Source organism: Bidens hawaiensis, unplaced genomic scaffold, assembly GCF_021521415.1.
Source record: "Bidens hawaiensis isolate Kalapana, Puna unplaced genomic scaffold, B.hawaiensis_p1.1 tig00023200_1, whole genome shotgun sequence".
Lineage (NCBI taxonomy): Eukaryota > Viridiplantae > Streptophyta > Magnoliopsida > Asterales > Asteraceae > Bidens > Bidens hawaiensis.
In genome coordinates this window covers 150,500-172,467 of record NW_027493629.1, presented here as the reverse complement: position 1 = coordinate 172,467, position 21,968 = coordinate 150,500, and the positions used below count along the sequence as shown (strand labels likewise).

The window sequence follows — 21,968 nt, the reverse complement described above, 5'->3', positions numbered from 1 at the left end:
GAGCTTGACCACGTGCCCATTGGGGTAAGTCAACAACTCATGGGCAATGGCTTGGTTAAGGGAACCCATCCATTTAATGAAAAACCCATCTCACTTCACTTGGGCACATTGTTTTCAAGCTCTATGAATATATAAGTGATGAGTTATGGTTCATAACAAACTAACAATCAAACGTCAAAGCATATGATAGATTGTTTCACCATTTGGAGCGTTAATTTACCTACCAAAATATCACACATTTCCACCCAAGTTCAAGAAAATGCAAAAACATTAATTCAATTAGATTATATAAGATTTGAGACCAGTCGTCTCACATACCATGACTCATCTTTGATACGCATTAGTTGTGAATGAAATATGCTTAAATGTACATGGATGAGAGCAATACCAGAATGGATGACCTCTTATAAAAGTCCCCATTCAAGCAACCAGAAACAAATCCTTAGGTTCTTTGTAAACGAAATGAATGGGTGACTGCTGTAGATATGACTTCATCAAATACTTGCACAAAAATATAACTGAAACTAATACTATATATGTATGCATTATTTTGTGCATTTGTACCAAGAGGACCAAACTCATACAAAAAACAACATAAGCAATGGTCAAGATCTATTGTCACAAATTTATTTGTTTACATTTCCTCATGTACATGAATAAATACATACTAGCACGCGTATAGACTCAGCTACTATTCAAACTTGTTCATTTCCCTTGAGAATATTGTACTTGCAAAGTGGACAAGTTGCATTCATCTTCAGCCATTTCACAATGCATGAAGCATGGAAATGATGGTTACAAGGAAGCGAATGAAGTACAGCTCCATCTTCGTATGTGCTTAGACATATGCAACAATCCTGAAAACAAACTGCAAAATTTAAGTCATTGTCAAATACCTAAAATACCCTTCCAATTGATAAACTTACAGCATCCTCAGGTAGAAGAACACGTTCAACAGCTAGTTGACCGCCGTTTGACTCAACAGGAACCATTCTACCTGCTCCCACATCAGGTTTGTCCTCGTTATCTTTAGATGCGTGAAATCTGTATTTAGGAAGAACACTAAGGTCTGAATCAGATGCACCTTCCTGCACGTTAATATAGTATGTTATAAAAGTTCATAAAAGTAAAAACATTGATCACCCGTTCGTTTAACTATAACTGAGCATACGATCAAGCACATACAATTAAACGAATGTAGCTTTCTCGTTCATCTTTGCCCATTATGGGAATGAACATGTTTGTTTACATTAGTTTGTTATCAGTATAAACTAATGGTTAACGAAAATAAAGAATCGAACAAAACTGAACATAGATGCATTGAACCCTATAATAACAAAGATAACATAGCTAAAACTATTTAAAAGTAATATAAAGAATAATGCGCTATAATAAGTTGTAATGGGTCGAAAAAACTTTAATGGGTGTATTAACGAATGAACTTAAGCAAACGTAAACTAACGAACATAAATAAACATAAATGAACAAATGTAAGCAAATGAGACGTGTTCATTTCGTTTGGGTAACTAGATAAACAATTTTCTTTTGTTCATGCTCGTTCATCTATTACATAAACGAACTTCCTACTGAACGGCTCAAAAACTGTTAACTGAACGTTCGGTTCGTTTACAGGCCTATAATTTACACACCAAAAATAGCTAAAGAGACAAAGCATATGTCAAAAGTCATCTACTTTTTACAGAATTAAAAAGCTGACTAAAAAACATGAAGTTAGTTGTTTTTAACCAGAGCCTGTTTTGAAATGTTACCCGACCCGTATGGTTGCCACCTCTAAAATGAATATATAAGAATAACAAGTTTCTCATTCTCACCTGGCCGGCAACTGCATACAGAATAGCAATTATGCAGGGCAAGCAACAACAAAGAGCAATCCCTATTAAACATGCCAATACAATACAGAAGATTGCAAAGAACACATCAAAGGCTAGAAACACCACAGTCACCCTGCAATTATGAAGAAAAAAAACAGAACTACAATTGAAAGTTTCTGTGTTCTAGACTGTAATAAAATTATCCTAGTTCAAGACATACCAGTACAAACGTGGAGCACGGTTAAGAAGAACCTCACCACCAGCAACCATCCAATAGAAACCAATTAGCCACCAGACAAATGACACCATTGTATTGAGATTTTCACATTTTTTAGTGTAGCTGAAAATCATACAAATCTTGAAGCGCATCAGTCAAAGATGCATGTATACAACAGTCAGCAGGTACACAACAAATCTACCAAAAATTAAGGTAAACACAATGAACCTCACATGATACACAATACTCAAAACATAATGGCCTCCAGATTTTATATTTGACTTGATGATAACTGCATTTTTGCTCAAATGTACTACTAGTCATAGTTATCAAAGGCGTTAGGCACATTCAAGGCGCATAGGAGCCTAGACACAAGGTGCAAAAAAAGTGAAGGCCTAAGAAAAAAAACAGGCGCACTTAAATAAAACAATTTATATTATGTATTGGAAAAATAATACTATTCTTCATGTAAAATAAACAAAAAGCTATTATATAACATTTAATATCATCTAATGAGTACCAAAAATTCTAACAGAGTCAAGATTCAAATGTAATTCCAAAACTTGAATAACAAAATGCTCAAAGTAAAGTACCAAAAGTTCAAATATCAAAATTTGAAAAACATGAAAACCAAAAGTTCAAATGATCATTGTTCTTGATCCGTCATCCATACGAACAGAGGTGTCGTAAACTTCAAGAAGCGAGGGCCTAGGAACTAGAAGCGCATATACTGGGCTTCACATGAAAAATAGGACAAGGCGCAAGAAGCAAGGGCTTTAGGTAACTATGCTACTAGTTTCATCCAATCTCAATGTCTTCAACGATTGCAGACAAAATAAAGTTCAAATCATGAATTATTGAATATACAGCCGCTCACACACACACACAAAACAGTAACACATAAGCTTAAAAGCCAAAACTAAACCAAACCTAAAGAATAAAACTCAAAAAAACTACCACTGCATATAGGCATAATTACACCACATAAACAATAATACCACAATGCAATGAGCAAAATATTAGTAGGTATAAAAATCAACTGATAAAACAACTAGAACGCCAAGCAATGAGCAAATTATCTATAAAAATCAACTGATAACAACAGAAGAATTCTTAATTGTAAGCAAATAAAAACCAATTTCATCAACACGGGCACACGCACCTTATCGTGTTGCTACCAACCAAAACACCCTCACTCCTCCCATCCTCCTCCTCACTATCATTCACCTCCAAACCACTCGCCTCCTCCCCGGGCCGCCGATTCCTCCTTGTATACTCCAGCCACACCAACACCACATGCACCAAACACTGCAACGCATACCCACACACCCAAACCCTAACCGGCACATTCGGCTTCTCATCCAACGTACAAAACAGCAACACAACCGAAACCAAAACAAAGGACAGGTTCCATGTCATGTCGAGGGCCACGACAGGCTTCGAATAGCCCCAATCGGCTCGGCGTTGTTCCAGCTGCCGTGCTGCGGTCTCTCGGACCAGCATGGATGCGCCGTGGCGGCCGGAAGCACGGCCGAGAAGAAGAGCGAGTGTGTTGGGTCTGGCTATGGAGGAGTGGGAGTCTCCGGAGGGATGACGTGGACGGAGTAACGGTGCGGTGGTGGTGGCGGTCGACATCTCGTGAAAGTTCTAGGAGGACAAAACAAAACAAAACAAAACACACCTCTTCTTTTCTTTTTTCTTTTAATATAAAAATTAGTATATATATACACGATGTTTTATGGTTTTTACTGGTTTTTATTTATACTATTTAATAAATAAAGCCTTTCTAATGCCACATGTCATCACTATATTAATCTTTACAAAATTTTCTCTCATCTCTCTGATATTAATTACATTTCTCTTTTTAATATTTCATTTTCAATTTTTAATAATTTCATCCTAATTTAAAAGAATTAATACCATCATAAATATGTTAATTTGTTTAATATAAAACATATTACATTAGTTATTAATATTAGATTTTTATAAGTAACCAATACGAAACGGGTGGGTTTCTTTAACCGGTTAAAGTATCAAACATTGTTCATGTCAAAACACTTTAAAATTAGAATGAGTTTTAGTCTACAAGTTGGTTTAAAAAAGTAGTCATTCACAACTAAGTTTTGATATAGAAAATAACAAATAAATAATTTATGGAGTAAAGTGCCATTTTCCTCCTTATGGTTTGGCAAATAATGCGAATTTAGTCCAAAAAGTTATTTTTTGCATATTGATCCCCAACGTTTCCCAGTTCTTGCAATTACATCCAAATCACTGACTCCGTTAAATTTAATCGTTAAGTCAGGGGTATGCATGTCTTTTCACTATTTCTTTATTATAATACTTATTTTAGTGAACTGCGGTTTTCGTCCTTGTGGTTTGTCAAAATCTGCAGTTTTAGTCCCTTAGTTACAAGTTGCAATTTTCTTCCCTATGGTTTCATTTCACTAGTAATTAAACCTAAATTCCCTAATACCGTTAAGTCTTGTCGTTAAACTCATCAGTGTGCCCTTCACGTGAGGGGCAGTTTTATTCCTTGTTTTTTCCTTTTTCCCCAATACACCCCAGCCCCTCATGTGAGGGGGCTTGTGAATTAGGACTAAAGTTTATTTTGGGAGAGACACGACAAAACTGGCCGTCACGTGAGGGGCACACAAATGGATTAACGACCAAAATTAACGAGGTTAATAAATTCGGGTTTGATTGCAAGTGAAATGAAACTACAAGTACAAAAATTGCAAACTTGAAACTATTGGACTAAAACCGTAGATTTGGAGAAACCACAAGGACGAAAACCGTAGTCACTAAAATAAGTATTATAATAAATAAATAGTGAAAAGACATGTCTACCTCTGACTTAACGATTAAATTTAAGTGAGTTAGTGATTTGGATGTAATTGGCAATAAACGGGAAACGTGGAGGGTCCATATGCAAAAAATAAACTTTTTGGACTAAATTCGCATTATTTTTCAAACCACAAGGACGAAAATGACACTTTACTCTAATTTATGATTTATTAATTTACCAACAACTTTTTATTTCTAAATTGCGTAATGTGTAATTATTTAATCGTATAATATATCTTTATATATGTGATACATTTTTTTTGTATTTCACATTATGTTATTATTTAAAAAAAATTACTTATTTTAACCCATGTGCTACACTGGTAGGTAACCTAGTATATATATATATATATATATATATATATATATATATATATATATTGGATTTTATAATATATATATATATATATAATGGATTTTAATTTTATTTACGGTAAGTAAGTTAATTATATAATTAGAGTTTTATAATGAATAACTTTTACAAATAAAAACCGTGTACTAACAGACACCCCCTCGTCTTGAGTTAATTTACTTGAAGCGTCTTGTCTGCCAATCTCTGCATCTGTGAATTCCATGTTCATGACACACACGAACAACACGTTGAAACTGCATTGCTCGGTCATAGTCTTCACGACGCTCAATCAATATTTTATTCTTGAATAGCACGTCATTGTCAGTCTCTGTTAAATTCACAAGCCACATCGGATCAATGATTTTTATCAGCTCAGTCTTTAAGCCTTTACCTAACACAATAACGACCTCGCCAGTTCGGTTGTCGTAGTGCTAACGGTTGAAAGATAAATACATGTGTTGGTTCAGCGTCTTCACTGGTACACGCTTCATTGTTCTTGGCGGCTTTACCTTAACTACCAACTTCCTCCAACCTGTCCTTGGATCGATCTCATCGATACACTTGCGAGTTGGAACCTGTGGCTTAAAAAATTTGAACCCATGGTTCACCTCAAACAGCAAGTGTTGGTGAAACCAACTTTCATGGTGATTCCCGCCACGGTTAATAAACGGTCGACACGCGAGGGTCCGAACTTCCCAATGCGGTAATGAGAGAACATCAGTAATCTTCTCATAGTACTGAATGCTGTTCTCCCATTTTAAAATACAGAGATAGGAATCATAAAGCCAAGAAATAATGTCACCTCGCACTTTAGATACGGCTTTGAAGGATGTCATTTGATTAGCTTGAGCACGAGCGACAGCTTCAACTTTCAGTTCTTGATCCACATATCGGAATGCATCAATAATCTTACGAGCCTTCTTGTCCCGATAAGCAAACCATTTCTGAATGTCAGCAACAGATGGATCGGGCTTTGAATCGAATCTTGTATCAATAACATTCTTGCCCTTTGAAATCTTCTCCAGATGATCTTCTGCTGCTTTGACGGTTTCCTCAGTAAATATAGGAGCACCCTGATCAACTTAGTGTGGAAATAAATTAGGGTATTCCTCAGCAGTCATGTCCTCAATCTCCACCTCCTCGTCTTCATAAATGAACTCAATATTCATTTGAATATTTGGATCATTTAAGATCTCTTCATCGTTCTCGACCACCACATCGTCTTCACCCTCTAACACGGTTAACTCATCAACATTCAGACCAAGCAAAATCGAAATCTGCTCTCGTGTTAGGTACCTCTCAACAAACTGTCCCACAGCAATCTCATCCGCATTCACTATACTTCTAACCACCCCTGCACAATCAACAAAGATGACAGTATCAGCCTTGATCATTTCAATGGGTTTAGCAGCTGTATAATCACGATAAACAATAATATGCTTTCCCGCATCGCCGACAGCACTCGTACCAGCACAAGAGGACGAGCCGTGAGTTTGTTTAGGCTCACTTCCTCCATCACCCGAAGCATCTAGATCTTCATCATCGTTCTTGAGCTTCGTAAGTGCATCATCCTTGCATGTTAGCTGCAGGATAAGATCCTCTTGTTGTTTTATTTTCACCCCTGAGACTCAACAATTTCACAGAGGGCATTTGTCTCCTTTTAGCAGAAAGATACATAACTTACCAGCTTCTTTTGGTTCTCCAACATGCGTTCTTGAGTCATTCGGTCAGCAGACATTTGATTTTCATACAAATGGAGTATTCTCAAGACCATGTTAAGTATAAAAGGGTTTTTGATGATAAAAGGGTTTTTGATGTGCTAAAAGTAGTCAAATAATTATTAACTAAATTATGCTAAATTAGACACTAAGTAGTACTCTAGACTTTTTAAAACTCGACTAAACTACTGGCCGGCAAATGAACCGATCGACTCTAGTATAGCTAAGTAAGTCCGGATATCGAATCCACGAGACTCTTTTAATTACGTAATTAACTAATTGGACTCAACTGACCGAAACGACTATTTATTTTATAATTATTAAAGAAGGTTCTAAATTAATTAACATTAAACTATTAAAATAAACTAATTAATAAAAGGTAGTTAATAAAACACAATAGAAGTAAGTTTAACTGATTCAGATGGTAATGAAAAACTACCTAGGCTGGAATCCCCAAAGTTTCAGTTATCAAGTAGCTAGAAAATAATAGTTATGAAACTGAGATTGTAAAATAGACACTTAAAAAAACCCGAACAGGACCCCTGACCCTTCTCAAGAAGATAACTATGGGTTTCTAATAAGTTTTAAGACACACCAGTTTTATAAATTAAACTCTCTTATGGTTATCTAATTAATTATGATATAGTACCTTTATAGTGAAATCCTACCTTATAGTGCGGAAATCAAAAGTAGTTTGACAAACTTAATTGACTCGCTAGACAATATTAATTAATCAAACCTAGACGGACTCCTTACGAAGAACTAAATCTAGCAATATTAATCAACAAAGATCTAACAATAACTTATCACCTTACTACTTTCTAGGTTAGCAGCACACTTTTATTTGTTAGACTAAAAATATTATGTGGAACAATCACCAAGGATTATAAGGAATAATTAAACTAGAACAAACAAAACCAAGTGCACATACACATCAATCAAATAAAATCAAATAGTTTACTGAATCATAGAACCATAACGAAATATCCAACTAGAATCAAAACATCAATAATGGTTCATCATAAGCCTAGGAAGTCTATAAAGTTTAGCCTAGCATCTTAAAATCAAAGAAAATAATAATAAAAGAAATCATGGTGAAAATACGAGAAACGAAAGATTAAAGGCGATAAAACCCGTAGTCTTCGATCTTGAACTAATAGCGTTTCACCGGGTGATTCCTTGCCTTCAAAACTGCGAAATATTCCAATCCTAAGCTCCAAGAAACTCCAATTTCGGCTCTGGTTCGTAGGGTATTCTTTAGGTTAAGGTTAAAGGTGTATTTATAGTGAGCTGGGCCCAAAACCTGACCAAAATTGGAAACTTTCTGGAAAAAAGATTGGTCGCGTCGCGCGACCAAGTATGTGGTAACTGGTCGCGCGGCGTGCTCTAATGGGGGCTAGTCTGACCGGCCGGTCCGGCCGGTTCTCCTTCCGGTTCATTTCTTGATGTGTGCTGGCTTCTCGTTTAGGCTTATTTTGACTCGTTTTTCGCCCTTTTCAACCACGATCAACTTCCGGAACCTACAAAACACAATTATGTTAGTAGTATACAAATCTTAACTAAAAACGAACAAAAACTAATTAAATGTTATATAAAATATACAAGGGAAATATATATATTTATCATTATATCAAATATCCCCACACTTACTCTTTTATCGTCACTGAAAAAGTCTAATGCAATGGAATCAAAATCAGAAAATATTGTCTTAAAGATATATAGATTAATTTAAAGTTTAGAAAAATGCAAAAACTGTGATAACCGATATTGTTGTCCACTTAAACCTGGCTTTAATCCTTACCGGGACATATAAGATCCAACAATTTCCTTTATTTTATATACTCAGTGGTTTACATAGTTAAGACCCGTTTATTTTCAGTTTTTACTAGACCAGACCACCCCAACTTGACTTAAACCTCAATATTAGCAAAATTAAAATTTTTGTTGCTCTCTTTTTTCATGAATAGTTGAGACGATCAAGGGTATTGTTTATCCACCTAAGTTTAAGCATCAAAGTCTACCAAAGCAGCCATTAGATATGATTAAGGTGTTGTTAATTAATTAGCTAGTGTTCCCCACAACATGACAGCCTGTTATCAAGCAATACCCCGAACCCTTCACCATAGGTAAGTATGCATGAATTAATCTGTAGGGTTTACATGTGGTGTGTCCCTTGTGGTCTGTTTTTCTTAATGGTAATGAGATGCGAGTAAGGGGACCCCGCATGGCTAACAGTGTGGATGATCAAGTCAGTAATGTATTTGTACTTTAAGTACCTAATGATCAAATTTAATGACTTACGTTGGCAGATAGCTGTGGATTTGCTCTTTTTAGCTTTTTTAATTACTTACAACCTCACTTAGGAATTGTGAATAGCCAGATGATAAACCGCATACAGACCCATAGTCTCCGGACCCGAGGCATCCCATTAATACAAGATTTAAGGTTATAGAACCATACGACAATGAAGTATAAAACACTAAAACTAAACGGTTTAAGATTTATATCATATGCGACTTAGCATACTCTAACTTTACATGGAACTTCTTCTAGAATCTCGAGGTAAAGCAAGTATCTCTATCAGACACTATCAAAAAATGGCACTCCATGCTTAGCCACAACCTCTTTTATGAACACATTTGCTAATGTTTGATGAGATGACCTCTCGTATAGGCAGAAAGTGAGCACTTTTCGTCAAAAGTCCACAATCACCTAATGTTATCATGATGTTTAGCTGTACGTGGTAGCTTAGTTATTAAATCCAAGGTGATGTGTTCCCATTTCCATTCTGGAATCTCTAATGGTTGCATCTTTCCATAAGGATTCTGATGTTCTGCCTTGACTTGCAAGTAAGTTAAGCAGTTACTAACATAATCTGCTACATCATTCTTTATACCCGATCATCAATAGTCTCTCTTAAGATCCTAACACATCTTGGTGGATACCGGATGAATTGAGTATCTTGACTTATGAACTTCATCTAGGATTCGTCCTCTAAGATTTCCATGGCGTGGAATCCACATGCGGTCAAACCTTGTCTTCACATCATGAGTGTTGTCCATCAGCTCATCTTGCTGTCCGAAGATTCTTTCCTTCTTCATTAGCCTTTCGTATATATGTACCTCAGACTGTACCTTGATAATCTGTTCAAAGAGATCTAAGTTAATGATCAACTTATACGACCTCACTATTGCGATGACTTCTTCAATCTTATGGCTTAGTGTGTCCGCAACCACATTAGCCTTACAAGGATAGTATTTTATATCAAAGTCGCAGTCTTTTATCAACTTTAACCATCTACTCTGTCTCATATTCAGCTCTTTTTGCTCAAAGAAATATTTCAGACTCTTGTGATCGGTGTAGATAGTACACTTAGTACCATACAAGTAATGTCTCCAAATCTTGAGGGCATGAACTACTACTGCTAGCTCTAAGTCATGCATCGGGTAGGTACTCTCATGAACCTTCAATTGTAGTGACGCATAAGTTATCACCTTTCCTCGTTGCATTAATACACAACCTAACCCACGATGCGAAACATCGGTACAAACAACCAAATCCTCATCACCATCGGTTAGAGTAAGGATTAGATCTTAGAGCTTGTGTGAGTCTTTTCTTCAACTCCTCAAAAACTTCTTCTAGGTACTTACCCCAATTGAATACGATAGACTTTCGAGTCATCATGGTCAACGGTGCGGCTAGTTTGAAGAAGCCTTCAATGAATCTCCTATAATAGCCAGCCAACCCTAAGAACCTTCGTATATCAGTTGGGCTTTGCGGAGTCTTCCAATTCGTTATCGCCTCAATCTTAGCTGGGTCCACAGTAAAACCTTCATGGTTGATTAAGTGACCTAGAAACTGTACCTCATGCAACCAGAACACGCCCTTCGAAAACTTAGCATACAACTTCTCTTCATTCAAAATCTCCAATACTTCTCTCAGATGCTCAGCATGGTCAGACTCGCTCTTCGAATAAATCAATATATCGTCAATGAAGACGATAACTGACTTGTCTAGCATCGGCTGGAATACTCTATTCATCATATCCATAAATGCTACAGGAGTATTTTTTAGACCGAATGACATCACGAAGAACTCGTAATGTCCATACCGTGTTCGAAACGCTGTCTTAGGGATGTCTACCTCTTTCACCTTCAGCTGATGATAGCCTGATCTAAGGTCTATTCGTGAGAACTAACTTGAACCTTGTAGTTGTTCAAACAAATCATCAATCCATGGCAACATATATCTATTCTTCCCCGTAAGTTTATTCAACTCACAATAGTCTATACACATCCTCATACTTCCCTCTTTCTTCTTAACAAACAACATTGTTGCGCCCCATGGGGAAACACTCGGTCTTAGAAAACCTTTATCAAGGAGTTCTTGCAGTTGGGAGATTAGTTCTTTCATCTCGGACGGTGCTAGGCGGTAAGGTGCTTTCACGACGGGCTGTGCTCCTGGTATTAAGTCTATCTAGAATTCTATCTCTCGCTCCGGTGGCAACCTCGGAAGGTCCTCAGTGAAAACTTCTGGATTGTCGCGCACAGCAGGAACATCTTTCACCTATTTCATCTCGGCCGTAGCTTTAACAACGTACGCCAAGGAGGCATCACAACCTCGCCTTAACAAATCTTCGGCTTTTATCATCGAAATGACATTAAGCCCTGATATTTCTTTATCACCATAAACCGTCACCGTACCACCATCCAAGGACTTTAACCTTATCAACCTACTCTTACACACTATCTAAGCCTCAAACTTAGATAGCCAATCTATTCCCGAAACCACATCGAACCCTCCTAAGGTTATAACATACAAGGTAACAGGGAACTCGCGTCCCTCTAACACTATCTTACAATTATTAACTATTCACATTATCCTAACCGAGGTTTTACTAGCGGTTTCAACGGTAAAAGTTTATAGCACACGACTACATTTCAATTTTTCTAACTTACTAAATGTCGTAGCTACAAAACTTCTATTTGAACCTGAATCAAACAATAAAGAAGTAAAAATATCGTTTACTTGAAACGTACATGTCACAACATCTGGAATATGCTTGGCCTACTCCTGAGTCAACATGTAAGCTCTGGTCCTCAGCCTATCTTGGTCACCATCCTTCTTTCCACTTCTTCCAGCTTCACCCTCAGTGCACTTCATTTCAGCCCTCTCAACCTCAGCATCAGCACAAAACCGCTTCATAACCATTTCCTTCAAATCATCCCACCTCATTGCCTTAATCTCATCTTGATTCTTCCTCTGATCCGCTATCTCCCACTAGAACATAGCCTCATCTCCAATTGACTGGGTGGCATAACCCACCGCTTGATCGAGACGGTTCTCTCTAATTCGGATAACTCTGTCAATTGTGGTTATCCACTGGAGAGTAGCGATTGCATCGCCCAAACCAGTCAGCTTAGGTGGATCACAACCTTTGAATGACTTATAGTTACACCCACCTCGCCCCCCCTTCCCTCACCAACTTTCACAGACCTAACCTCACTCGAGTCACCTTTCTCATTCTTATCACCCTTCTCACCACTGTCCCCTATCTTCTCAGTAGTCCTTGCATGTCTTTCAGCAGATTTACTAGGATGTAGATTCCTCACAGCAGCAGCTACAGCTTGAGCAATGGCGGCTTGAACTGCAGGATCCAGTTGATACCCTTCATTATTACTCTGATCCTTTCTGGTTGCACTTCCTTCTTCTCTCGTGTTATTAACTTTTTTTTAGAAGTTTCCCGAACAATATGTGGCCTACCATGACGTCCAGTACGATCTCCTTGGCCAACAACCTTCCTTGCTCCAACCATTCGTATTTGTTAGAGCAAAATGTCTACTAAAGATCTTGTAGGATTACACGAGCTTGATTTTGGTCATCATAGAATGTTAAGGACGCATAAGTCAGTTCCCAACGTATAAGTCTTATACGCCATTATAAGTCTTATTCGTTATCAACTTATACGCCCATAGGCCAACATGTATAAATAGGTGAAACTTTGTCATATTTTGTAATCGTTGAAGAAATACTTTGAAAATCACATGTACTCTTTGGCATTGTTATATTCAAGAATGATTGATGAGATGAACTATTATGTGTTTAATTCAATTGCTATTTGTTTCCGCCTTATAGCTTAGTATAGTAAACATAACGTATTCGGTCCGTATTGTATTGCATTTGCATGTATACGATGACATCTTATGATCAGGAATCCGGTCTTTCAAGTGGTATCAGAGCGTTAGGCTCTTGTTTACTACTGAATAAAACTCATCAGTTCGTATCAAGTTGACAATTTTGCAAGTCAAAAGTATCTCCGAAGCTTATTTATTCAATTAAACAATCTAATGTGGATCAAAATCAAATTGAATCTTCATCATCATGTTCGTCAACATCATGTGATCACTTCTGTAAAAATCAAAACCTCAGACTCAATTAGATTATTCATGAATCAGATCATGATCAGTTCTGTGAAACCCTCGGATCTAACTCAGATCTAAGGTCTAATAACAATTACGGATCTAGTTTATAGTTGCTCGTATAGATTATATGTTGTATATATTAGTATTAGTTTGTATTAGGTGTATAGATATATTATAGATTGAATAATTATATGAAGCTTTGGTTGAGAGAAAAATTGGGCAGAGATTTGATAATATTAACTCCAAAACTTGAATTATGAAGAGGATGAACGTCTATATATAGAAGACAGGGCTAGTTTGTTACACATTCCGTAACGAACTAGACTCCTGCTTCGTTACAATACATTAAACAGATAAACTTAAAGAAACACCCTCTGATTCTTTAAACATCCTTAACGAATCAGGAGGAACTTACCTTAAGGTCTAGTTCGTTAAACATCCTTAACCAACTAGACAGTTCCTCTAACGAACTAGCATAAATAATAATATCTTTTTACATTAAATAAAACGATAATACAAAACGATAATTACAAAGACTCGAGACGCAATACCGTGTACTAACAGACACCTCCTCATATTGAGCTCTTTGTCTTTAATTTACTTGAAGCGTCTTGTCTGCCAATCTCTGCAGCTGTGAATTCCATGTTCATGACACACACGAACAACACGTTGAAACTGCATTGCTCGGTCATAGTCTTCACGACGCTCAATCAATATTTTATTCTTGAATAGCACGTCATTGTCAGTCTCTGTTAAATTCACAAGCCACATCGGATCAATGATTTTTATCAGCTCAGTCTTTAAGCCTTTACCTAACACAATAACGACCTCACCAGTTCGGTTGTCGTAGTGCTAACGGTTGAAAGATAAATACATGTGTTGGTTCAGCGTCTTCACCGGTACACGCTTCATTGTTCTTGGCGGCTTTACCTTAACTACCAACTTCCTCCAACCTGTCCTTGGATCGATCTCATCGATACACTTGCGAGTTGGAACCTGTGGCTTAAAAAATTTGAACCCATGGTTCACCTCAAACAGCAAGTGTTGGTGAAACCAACTTTCATGGTGATTCCCGCCACGGTTAATAAACGGTCGACACGCGAGGGTCCGAACTTCCCAATGCGGTAATGAGAGAACATCAGTAATCTTCTCATAGTACTGAATGCTGTTCTCCCATTTTAAAATACAGACCTTTAAATAGGAATCATAAAGCCAAGAAATAATGTCACCTCGCACTTTAGATACAGCTTTGAAGGATGTCATCTGATTAGCTTGAGCATGAGCGACAGCTTCAACTTTCAGTTCTTGATCCACATATCGGAATGCATCAATAATCTTATGAGCCTTCTTGTCCCGATAAGCAAACCATTTCTGAATGTCAGCAACAGATGGACCGGGCTTTGAATTGAATCTTGTATCAATAACATTCTTGCCCTTTGAAATCTTCTCCAGATGATCTTCTGCTGCTTTGACGGTTTCCTCAGTAAATATAGGAGCACCCTGATCAACATTAGTGTGGAAATAAATTAGGGTATTCCTCAGCAGTCATGTCCTCAATCTCCACCTCCTCGTCTTCATAAATGAACTCAGTATTCATTTGAATATTTGGATCATTTAAGTGTTGGGTTTTATACAAGATTATCAAAGTTCAAGTTAACCATATTTAACATGAAAACGCAACGGAAGCTTAGATTTTAAAACTTGTTATGAACATACCATTATGTTAAAACTAAAACCCAAAGAACAAGGATCAAAATTACAAGAACAAGATGCTCACAAATGTAAATTGTACCTTCTTCTACCTTTAGAAGAACAAGTGATTTGTTGAAGGAGATGGTGGATGAATGACAAGCCTCCAAAGAAGAAGACCTCAAGAGTGTGATACCCCAAGCTATTTGTGACAACACCAAGTAATTGCTAGGATTTATGAACACTATATGAGCTCCCAAAGACTCCCAATTTTCTGCCCAAAAAGGGGCCGTGAGTTTTGAGAGGGAGAGAGAGAGTATGAACTTAATTCAACACTTGAAAAATTCAAAATTTAAAGATACAATTGCATGTCTTGGATGTGGAGATAAATCAACTTGTCATCACATGGAGACAAGGCATTTGATTGGGTAAAACCACCACCCCACATGGGTGGCCGGTTTTGTTTTTTTTGTTTTTTTTTTTTTTTTTGTTTTTTTGTTTTAACAATTAAAACATCTCCATCTCCATCTTATACTTTATAAAAATAATTTTATAAATCATGCATGCTATCTTAATTATTTAACCAATTAAATAATTAATTTATATAAATAAATTATCCAGATAATTTATTTAAATTATCAAGTGTGTTTGTTTAGAAAACCAATTTTCTAAACACGTAGTGTTCGGTATTCGTTTAAATGATCAAATCATTAAAGAATACATTTGGTGTTGTCTAGCTTGTTATTGGGTATGACCCGACTTGGATCAAACACAGTTAGCCACATTAGTATAAGTATGTGTCTCGGGCATACGTAATTCCAACAATCTCCCACTTGCACGAGATACATAGAAAATTAATGCAAGTGGTGAATACTGCCTAACAACAGTTCACCACCCCTAATGTGTTTGACGAAGTGCCATTCAATAACATCATCCCTTCAAGTCCCTTACTTGATATGATTTAGGTGAATCTATCATTATATCCCTTTGTTACTAGATGTCATGTTGGATCTAAGAGACATAGGTGATCATTCTCTTTACAATTCAACTTTATCAGGCCTTAGACATCTAAACTCTCAACACATAAGAGGAACAAATTCCTTCTTGACTGTATACGCCTCTCACTATCACTTTATACTCCACCCGAGCTCATCCTTATGTACCATCTTTTACGAATAGCGAAGGGGAGAGTCAAAGTGTAATACTTGGTGAAAATCAAGACCCAGTATACATCTCAGGTCTAAGGATAATATGAAATTCTCCTTTACTCAAAATTACTAATGATCAGGTCAATCGACTCCATGTAGTAATATTGAGAGCGGGTCAGTCCAATATTTGTATCCCACAAATATCTATGAACCTTGGCAGCATACCTATGTTCTATATTCATTCCTTATGAATATCCACCAATCCTAGTTCATAATAGTCTTGCTTCATATTTGTTCCCACAAATGTGATCGACTACGGACTTTTAGAATAAGATAACTTATTCATGGATTAAACATGCAAAATTAGAATTTAACTCAAGATTCCATAATCATATAAAAGAGTTAAATTACAAAAGTCTTTTAAACTTTAATACAAAATAGATCAAATCCAATTACTAGAATATCGAAGTCCTAAGCCACTCGCATGACGCTCATGTTTCGGTCTTTCTAGGAGCTTCGTGAATGGATCCGCAAGATTTTGATCAGTTCCAACTTTGCGAATACATATCTTTCCCTTTTCAACTTCATCCCTTATGTAGTTGAATCTCCGCTCTATGTGCCTTGTCTTTTGGTGCGAACGAGGTTCCTTGATTTGTGCAATCGCACCCTCGTTGTCACAAAAGATTTCTAGGGGGTCTTGAATGGAAGAGACCACCCCTAGATCAGTAATGAATTTCTTCAACCATGCAGCTTCCTGAGCTGCCAATGAAGCGGCGATGTATTCTGATTCTGTAGTGGACAATGCTACCACTTCCTGTTTTGAGCTCTTCCAAGAGACAGCTCCTCCATTAAGAGTGAACACATACCCAGACTGTGATCGAGAATCATCTCGATCAGTTTGGAAGCTCGCATCCGTGTAACCTTTTATAGCGAGTTCCTCCTCACCAGATCCATATATCAGAAACATATCCTTAGTTCTCCTAAGGTATTTCAATATGTTCTTAACAGCCATCCAATGACTGTTTCCTGGATTCTGTTGGTATCTGCTTGTCATGCTCAAAGCGCATGACACATCCGGTCTAGTACATATCATCGCATACATGATGGATCCTATAGCAGAAGCATATGGGATTTGTTTCATTGTTTCTTGCTCACCCTTTGAGCTTGGACATTGAGCTGAACTCAATATAGTCCCTCTTTGAATAGGTACAAAACCTTTCTTGGAGTTTTCCATCTTGAACCTTTTCAAGATTTTATCAATGTATGTACTTTGGTTCAAACCTATCAAGCGCCTTGACCTATCCCTATAGATCTTTATTCCCAAAATATAGGCAGCTTCACCAAGATCCTTGATGGAAAATCTACTTCCAAGCCAAGCCTTAACGCTTTCCATGGTTGGAATGTCATTTCCAAATAGTAGAATGTCATCGACATACAATACTAAGAAGGTAATTATACTCCCACTAGCCTTTTTATACACACAAGCCTCATCAGCGTTCTTGATGAATCCAAAATTTTTGATTTCTTCATCAAAACGATGATTCCAAGTTCTAGATGCTTGTTTCAATCCATAGATTGATTTCTTTAACTTGCATACTTTATTAGGATGTTTCGGATCGACAAAACCTTCAGGCTGAACCATATAGACATCTTCCTCAAGATATCCATTTAGGAAAGCGGTCTTGACATCCATTTGCCAAATTTCATAATCATAATATGCAGCTATGGCAAATAATATCCTAATAGACTTTGGCATTGCCACAGGCGAAAAAGTTTCATCATAATCAACCCCTTGAGTTTGAGTGAAACCTTTAGCTACAAGTCTTGCTTTATAAGTATCCAAGTTTCCATGCATATCAGTTTTTCTTTTGAAAACCCACTTACTTCCAACAGCTTTGGAGTTGAGTGGTAGTTCAACCAATTCCCAAACTTGGTTGTCATACATGGATTGCATCTCAACGTTCATGGCTTCAAGCCATTTGTCACAATCATTCTTGGACATTGCATCACGGTATGTGGTTGGTTCATCAGAATCTACCACGTAGCAACCTTCTACAAAAAATCCATATCTTTCAGGTGGATTGCTAACTCTACCAGATCTGCGAACGTTTTGTGTGTTTTGATCAACCACTTGATCACTTTCAACAACCTCTTGTTGAGTGCTAGTATCAACCAATTGTGTATCATCTTGTGATTCTTGATCCTCATCAAATTTCACTGTTCTACTATTAGTTCCTTCCTCAAGGAACTTAGTTTCCAAGAACTTACCCTTTCGAGCAATAATAACATTTTGCTCACTAGGGTCGTAAAAGTAATATCCTATATCATCTTTAGGATAACCTATAAAGATACATTTAGTGGATCGGACTTCTAATTTGTTTGGGGTGTATTGCTTTACATAAGTTTCACAACCCCAAACTCTTAAGAATGATAGCGATGGAGCCTTTCCATGCCATATTTCAAAAGGTGTCTTCTCCACTTTCTTGGTTGGAGCCATATTCAATATGCGAACAGCGGAAAGTAAAGCATAGCCCCAAAATGATAGAGGTAAACTGCTTCTAGCCATCATCGATCGAACCATATCTAATAGGGTACGATTTCTCCTTTCAGACACACCATTATGTTGTGGTGTTCCAGGTGGAGTAAGTTGTGAAATAATTCCACAACTCTTAAGATGATCTTGAAAAACATCACTTAGGTATTCACCTCCTCTGTCACTACGAAGTACTTTGATTGTGGTCTTGAGTTGTCTTTCTACTTCAGCTTTGAAGTCTTTGAACATTTCAAAAGCTTCATCTTTGTGTTTCATTAAGTACACATAACCATATCGACTATAATCGTCAATAAAGGTAATGAAGTATCTTTCACCATTCCTAGTCATTGGTCTAAAAGGACCACATACATCCGAATGTATGATACCCAATAATTCTTTTGACCTTTCAAAAGTTTTATTAAAGGGTTGCTTTGTCATTTTGCCTTGTAAACAAGATTCACATACATCAAATGAATCATACTCATTTGTTTCTAGAATACCACTCTTGCGAAGAGTTTGCATGCGATTCTTGCTTATATGTCCAAGGCGACAATGCCAAAGATAGGGATCACCCAAGTCCTTCTTGAGTTTCTTGGTGTTGACATTGTACATTGAACTACTATGTGACATACCACTTTGATCTATTTCATATATACCATTCATGGGTATAGCTTTAAAATAAAATATGCCATTCATCAAAACATGAATATCATAATCCATAAATTTAAAATCAAAGCCACATTGTTTTAAAAGGGACACGGAAATAATGTTTCTCCTTAACTTAGGAGCATACAAAACATTCTTCAAAATTACTTCCAAACCACTTGGAAGCTTTAACATGTAGTCTCCTTGAGCTTGGACTTCAACTTTTGCTCCATTGCCCATAAAGAGACTAATGTCCCCTTTGTTGAGTTGTTTACTTCTTTTGAACCCCTGCAACAAATTGCAAATGTGAGTTCCACATCCGGTATCAAGTACCCATGTATTTGAAGAAATAACATTCAGTTCAACATATATAGTAAAGATAATACCTGAGGTATGCCCCGCATCCCTCTTATCTTTTAATGCATTGAGATAGGTCGGACAATTCCTTTTCCAATGACCTATCTCTCCACACTCAAAGCATGGATCTTGCGTCGCAACCTTTTGCTTCTTTTCCTTCGGTTTGTAGGGCGTGATGGCTTTCCTCTTTCCCTTTCCTTGGACGTGGCCCTTGCCCTTAGCAACACTTGCTTTGGGTTTGGAGTTATGTCCCCTTTTCCCTTCATCGATTGTTAGAACGGGTAAAACCTTTTTACCCATTCCCGCTTCGGCCGTTCTTAGCATTGCGTGAAGCTCACCAATGCTTTTGTCCCATCCATTCATGTTATAATTCATGACAAAGGTTTCAAACCTTTTGGTCAAAGAGTTGAGGATCAAATCCGTAGCCAACTCATTAGACACGGGACAATTCAACCTACGAAGCTTTTCGATGTAGCTTTTCATCTTTAGGACATAAGATGAGACGCTTTGGGTTTCCTCCATACGACATGCATGAAAGGCTCGAACCGTTTCGAAACGTTCGGCTCTAGCTTGTTGAAGGAACATTTCCTTCAATTGAGTTATCATGTCGTATGCCCCATGATGCTCGAAATCCTTTTGGATTTCGGGAATCATAGTCGCTAACATGAGGCAAGAGGCTTGCACCGAATCTTTGGTGTAGTTGACCCAATCGTTATAAGCCTCCTCATCTTCCACGTTAGGCTCGTCGGGAATGGGATCGTCTAAGACATATGATATCTCTTCTTGTTTGAGAACTATTCTCAAGTTGCGATACCAATCCATAAAGTTATTATGGTTTAGACGATCCTTTTCAAGGATGGTTCTTAAGGATAGGTTACGGGTGTTATGGGTAGAGGTGTTAGCATTGTTAGCGGCCATCTACAAAATTTAACAAAGTTTTATTTTAGTATTATAAACAATTTAATTATTAATACCCTTTTATTCCAAATTTTAAAATAATAATTAAATTCTAGAATCCAACGATAAATCAAATTTCGGTTAGGTGACCTTTATCCCGTTATTTGATTTAACAAGGTAGTCAATCTTGACAATTGCAACCCTTTGCAACTTCTAGAGGTATGGGACCATTCGAAATCCTTATTTCGTGTTGGCATGTTTATCCCATCAACACCATTGGACCCCATGCTTAGGTGACCTTTATCACATGGTTTCCAATTCAAGTCGTCCTACTTGTATAAACATGTAAGATTAACATACAAGTGGTTAGGTGACCTTTATCCCACAAATATGTTAATATTACCCTAAGTATATTAGTTTGCTCAAAATGGTTAGGTGACCTTTATCCCATTTAAAGTTCCCTAATACGTTAAGTGTCATACAAAAGGATGGTGTTAGACTTGTTTCCTTGGTAATTATGAAAAAGGGATTTTTAAGTTTTCCAATATTCTAGTTTGAAAAACATTATGCCATATCCTAACATGCATTTAGTAATATGGCGATTTTGAAAACCAATTTTCAAGGTTCAAGTTATAATAAAACCAATTTTATTATATGTGAGTAATCGCTTAGTTTTAATAAACCCATTTAATTAAACTAATTGACGCGATATTACCAAATATATATTAGAACCCGTTTCATGCTTGTTGTCGTTCCTATGTGACGGTTTGGATATCCTAATATCTATCAACCACACATTACATAAAGTAAAACAAACAACCAAGCATACATATGCAAAATATAGTCATAACCGAGAACCGCTAAGTTTGACCATACTTGTTAGCCGAAACAAGTATAGGTCATAAGTCACACCTAAGGGACAAAACATGACACAAGGATGGAATGTTGACTCCCACTTGACCTTGCATCCAAATGCTTCAAGTATCCTTTCCAAGTTGTTGTGTTCTTGTTGGGCTTGTTAATGGGCTCCAAACTTCCAAAAGTCTTCTTGGGCCCAAGAGTGAAATTTATGGGCCTAATGGGCTTGAATCCCATGATGGGCCGGTGAGGCCCAACAAGCCCAAAATTTCGGTCCAAGGCCCAAATCCACCAATTCTTGCATCTTCAATTTTTACAAAATGTATCCTAATACATATTTTTCTAAAAAAAAGAAAATGCAACTAATCTATTTATTACAAACCAACTTATGAATAAATAAATTACACAAGCCTAAGATTATGAATTATTACAACCATATTGAATAATAAACAT

At 37.0% G+C, this 21,968-nt stretch overlaps 1 protein-coding gene across 1 annotated transcript; it reads right to left on the bottom strand.

The window, feature by feature from the left end:
• Positions 1-588: 588 nt before the first annotated feature.
• On the bottom strand, positions 589-3,693 carry LOC143567027 (E3 ubiquitin protein ligase RIE1-like). Its single transcript, XM_077053555.1, has 5 exons — positions 3,212-3,693; positions 2,053-2,172; positions 1,833-1,965; positions 927-1,088; positions 589-857 (listed from the first exon to the last, which is right to left on the bottom strand). Exons 1-5 carry the CDS (start codon positions 3,682-3,684, stop codon positions 696-698), a joined length of 1,050 nt encoding a protein of 349 aa, XP_076909670.1. The 5' UTR covers positions 3,685-3,693; the 3' UTR covers positions 589-695.
• Positions 3,694-21,968: the final 18,275 nt, after the last annotated feature.

Excerpts from the sequence above, each read along its gene's own strand:
- LOC143567027 (XM_077053555.1), bottom strand. The coding sequence starts at position 3,684 with ATGTCGACCGCCACCACCACCGCACCGTTACTCCGTCCACGTCATCCC. Across the intron at positions 1,089-1,832 it reads TGTATGCAGTTGCCGGCCAG|GAAGGTGCATCTGATTCAGA; the intron begins GTGAGAATGAGA and ends ATTAACGTGCAG. Across the intron at positions 858-926 it reads TTCTTCTACCTGAGGATGCT|GATTGTTGCATATGTCTAAG; the intron begins GTAAGTTTATCA and ends GTTTGTTTTCAG.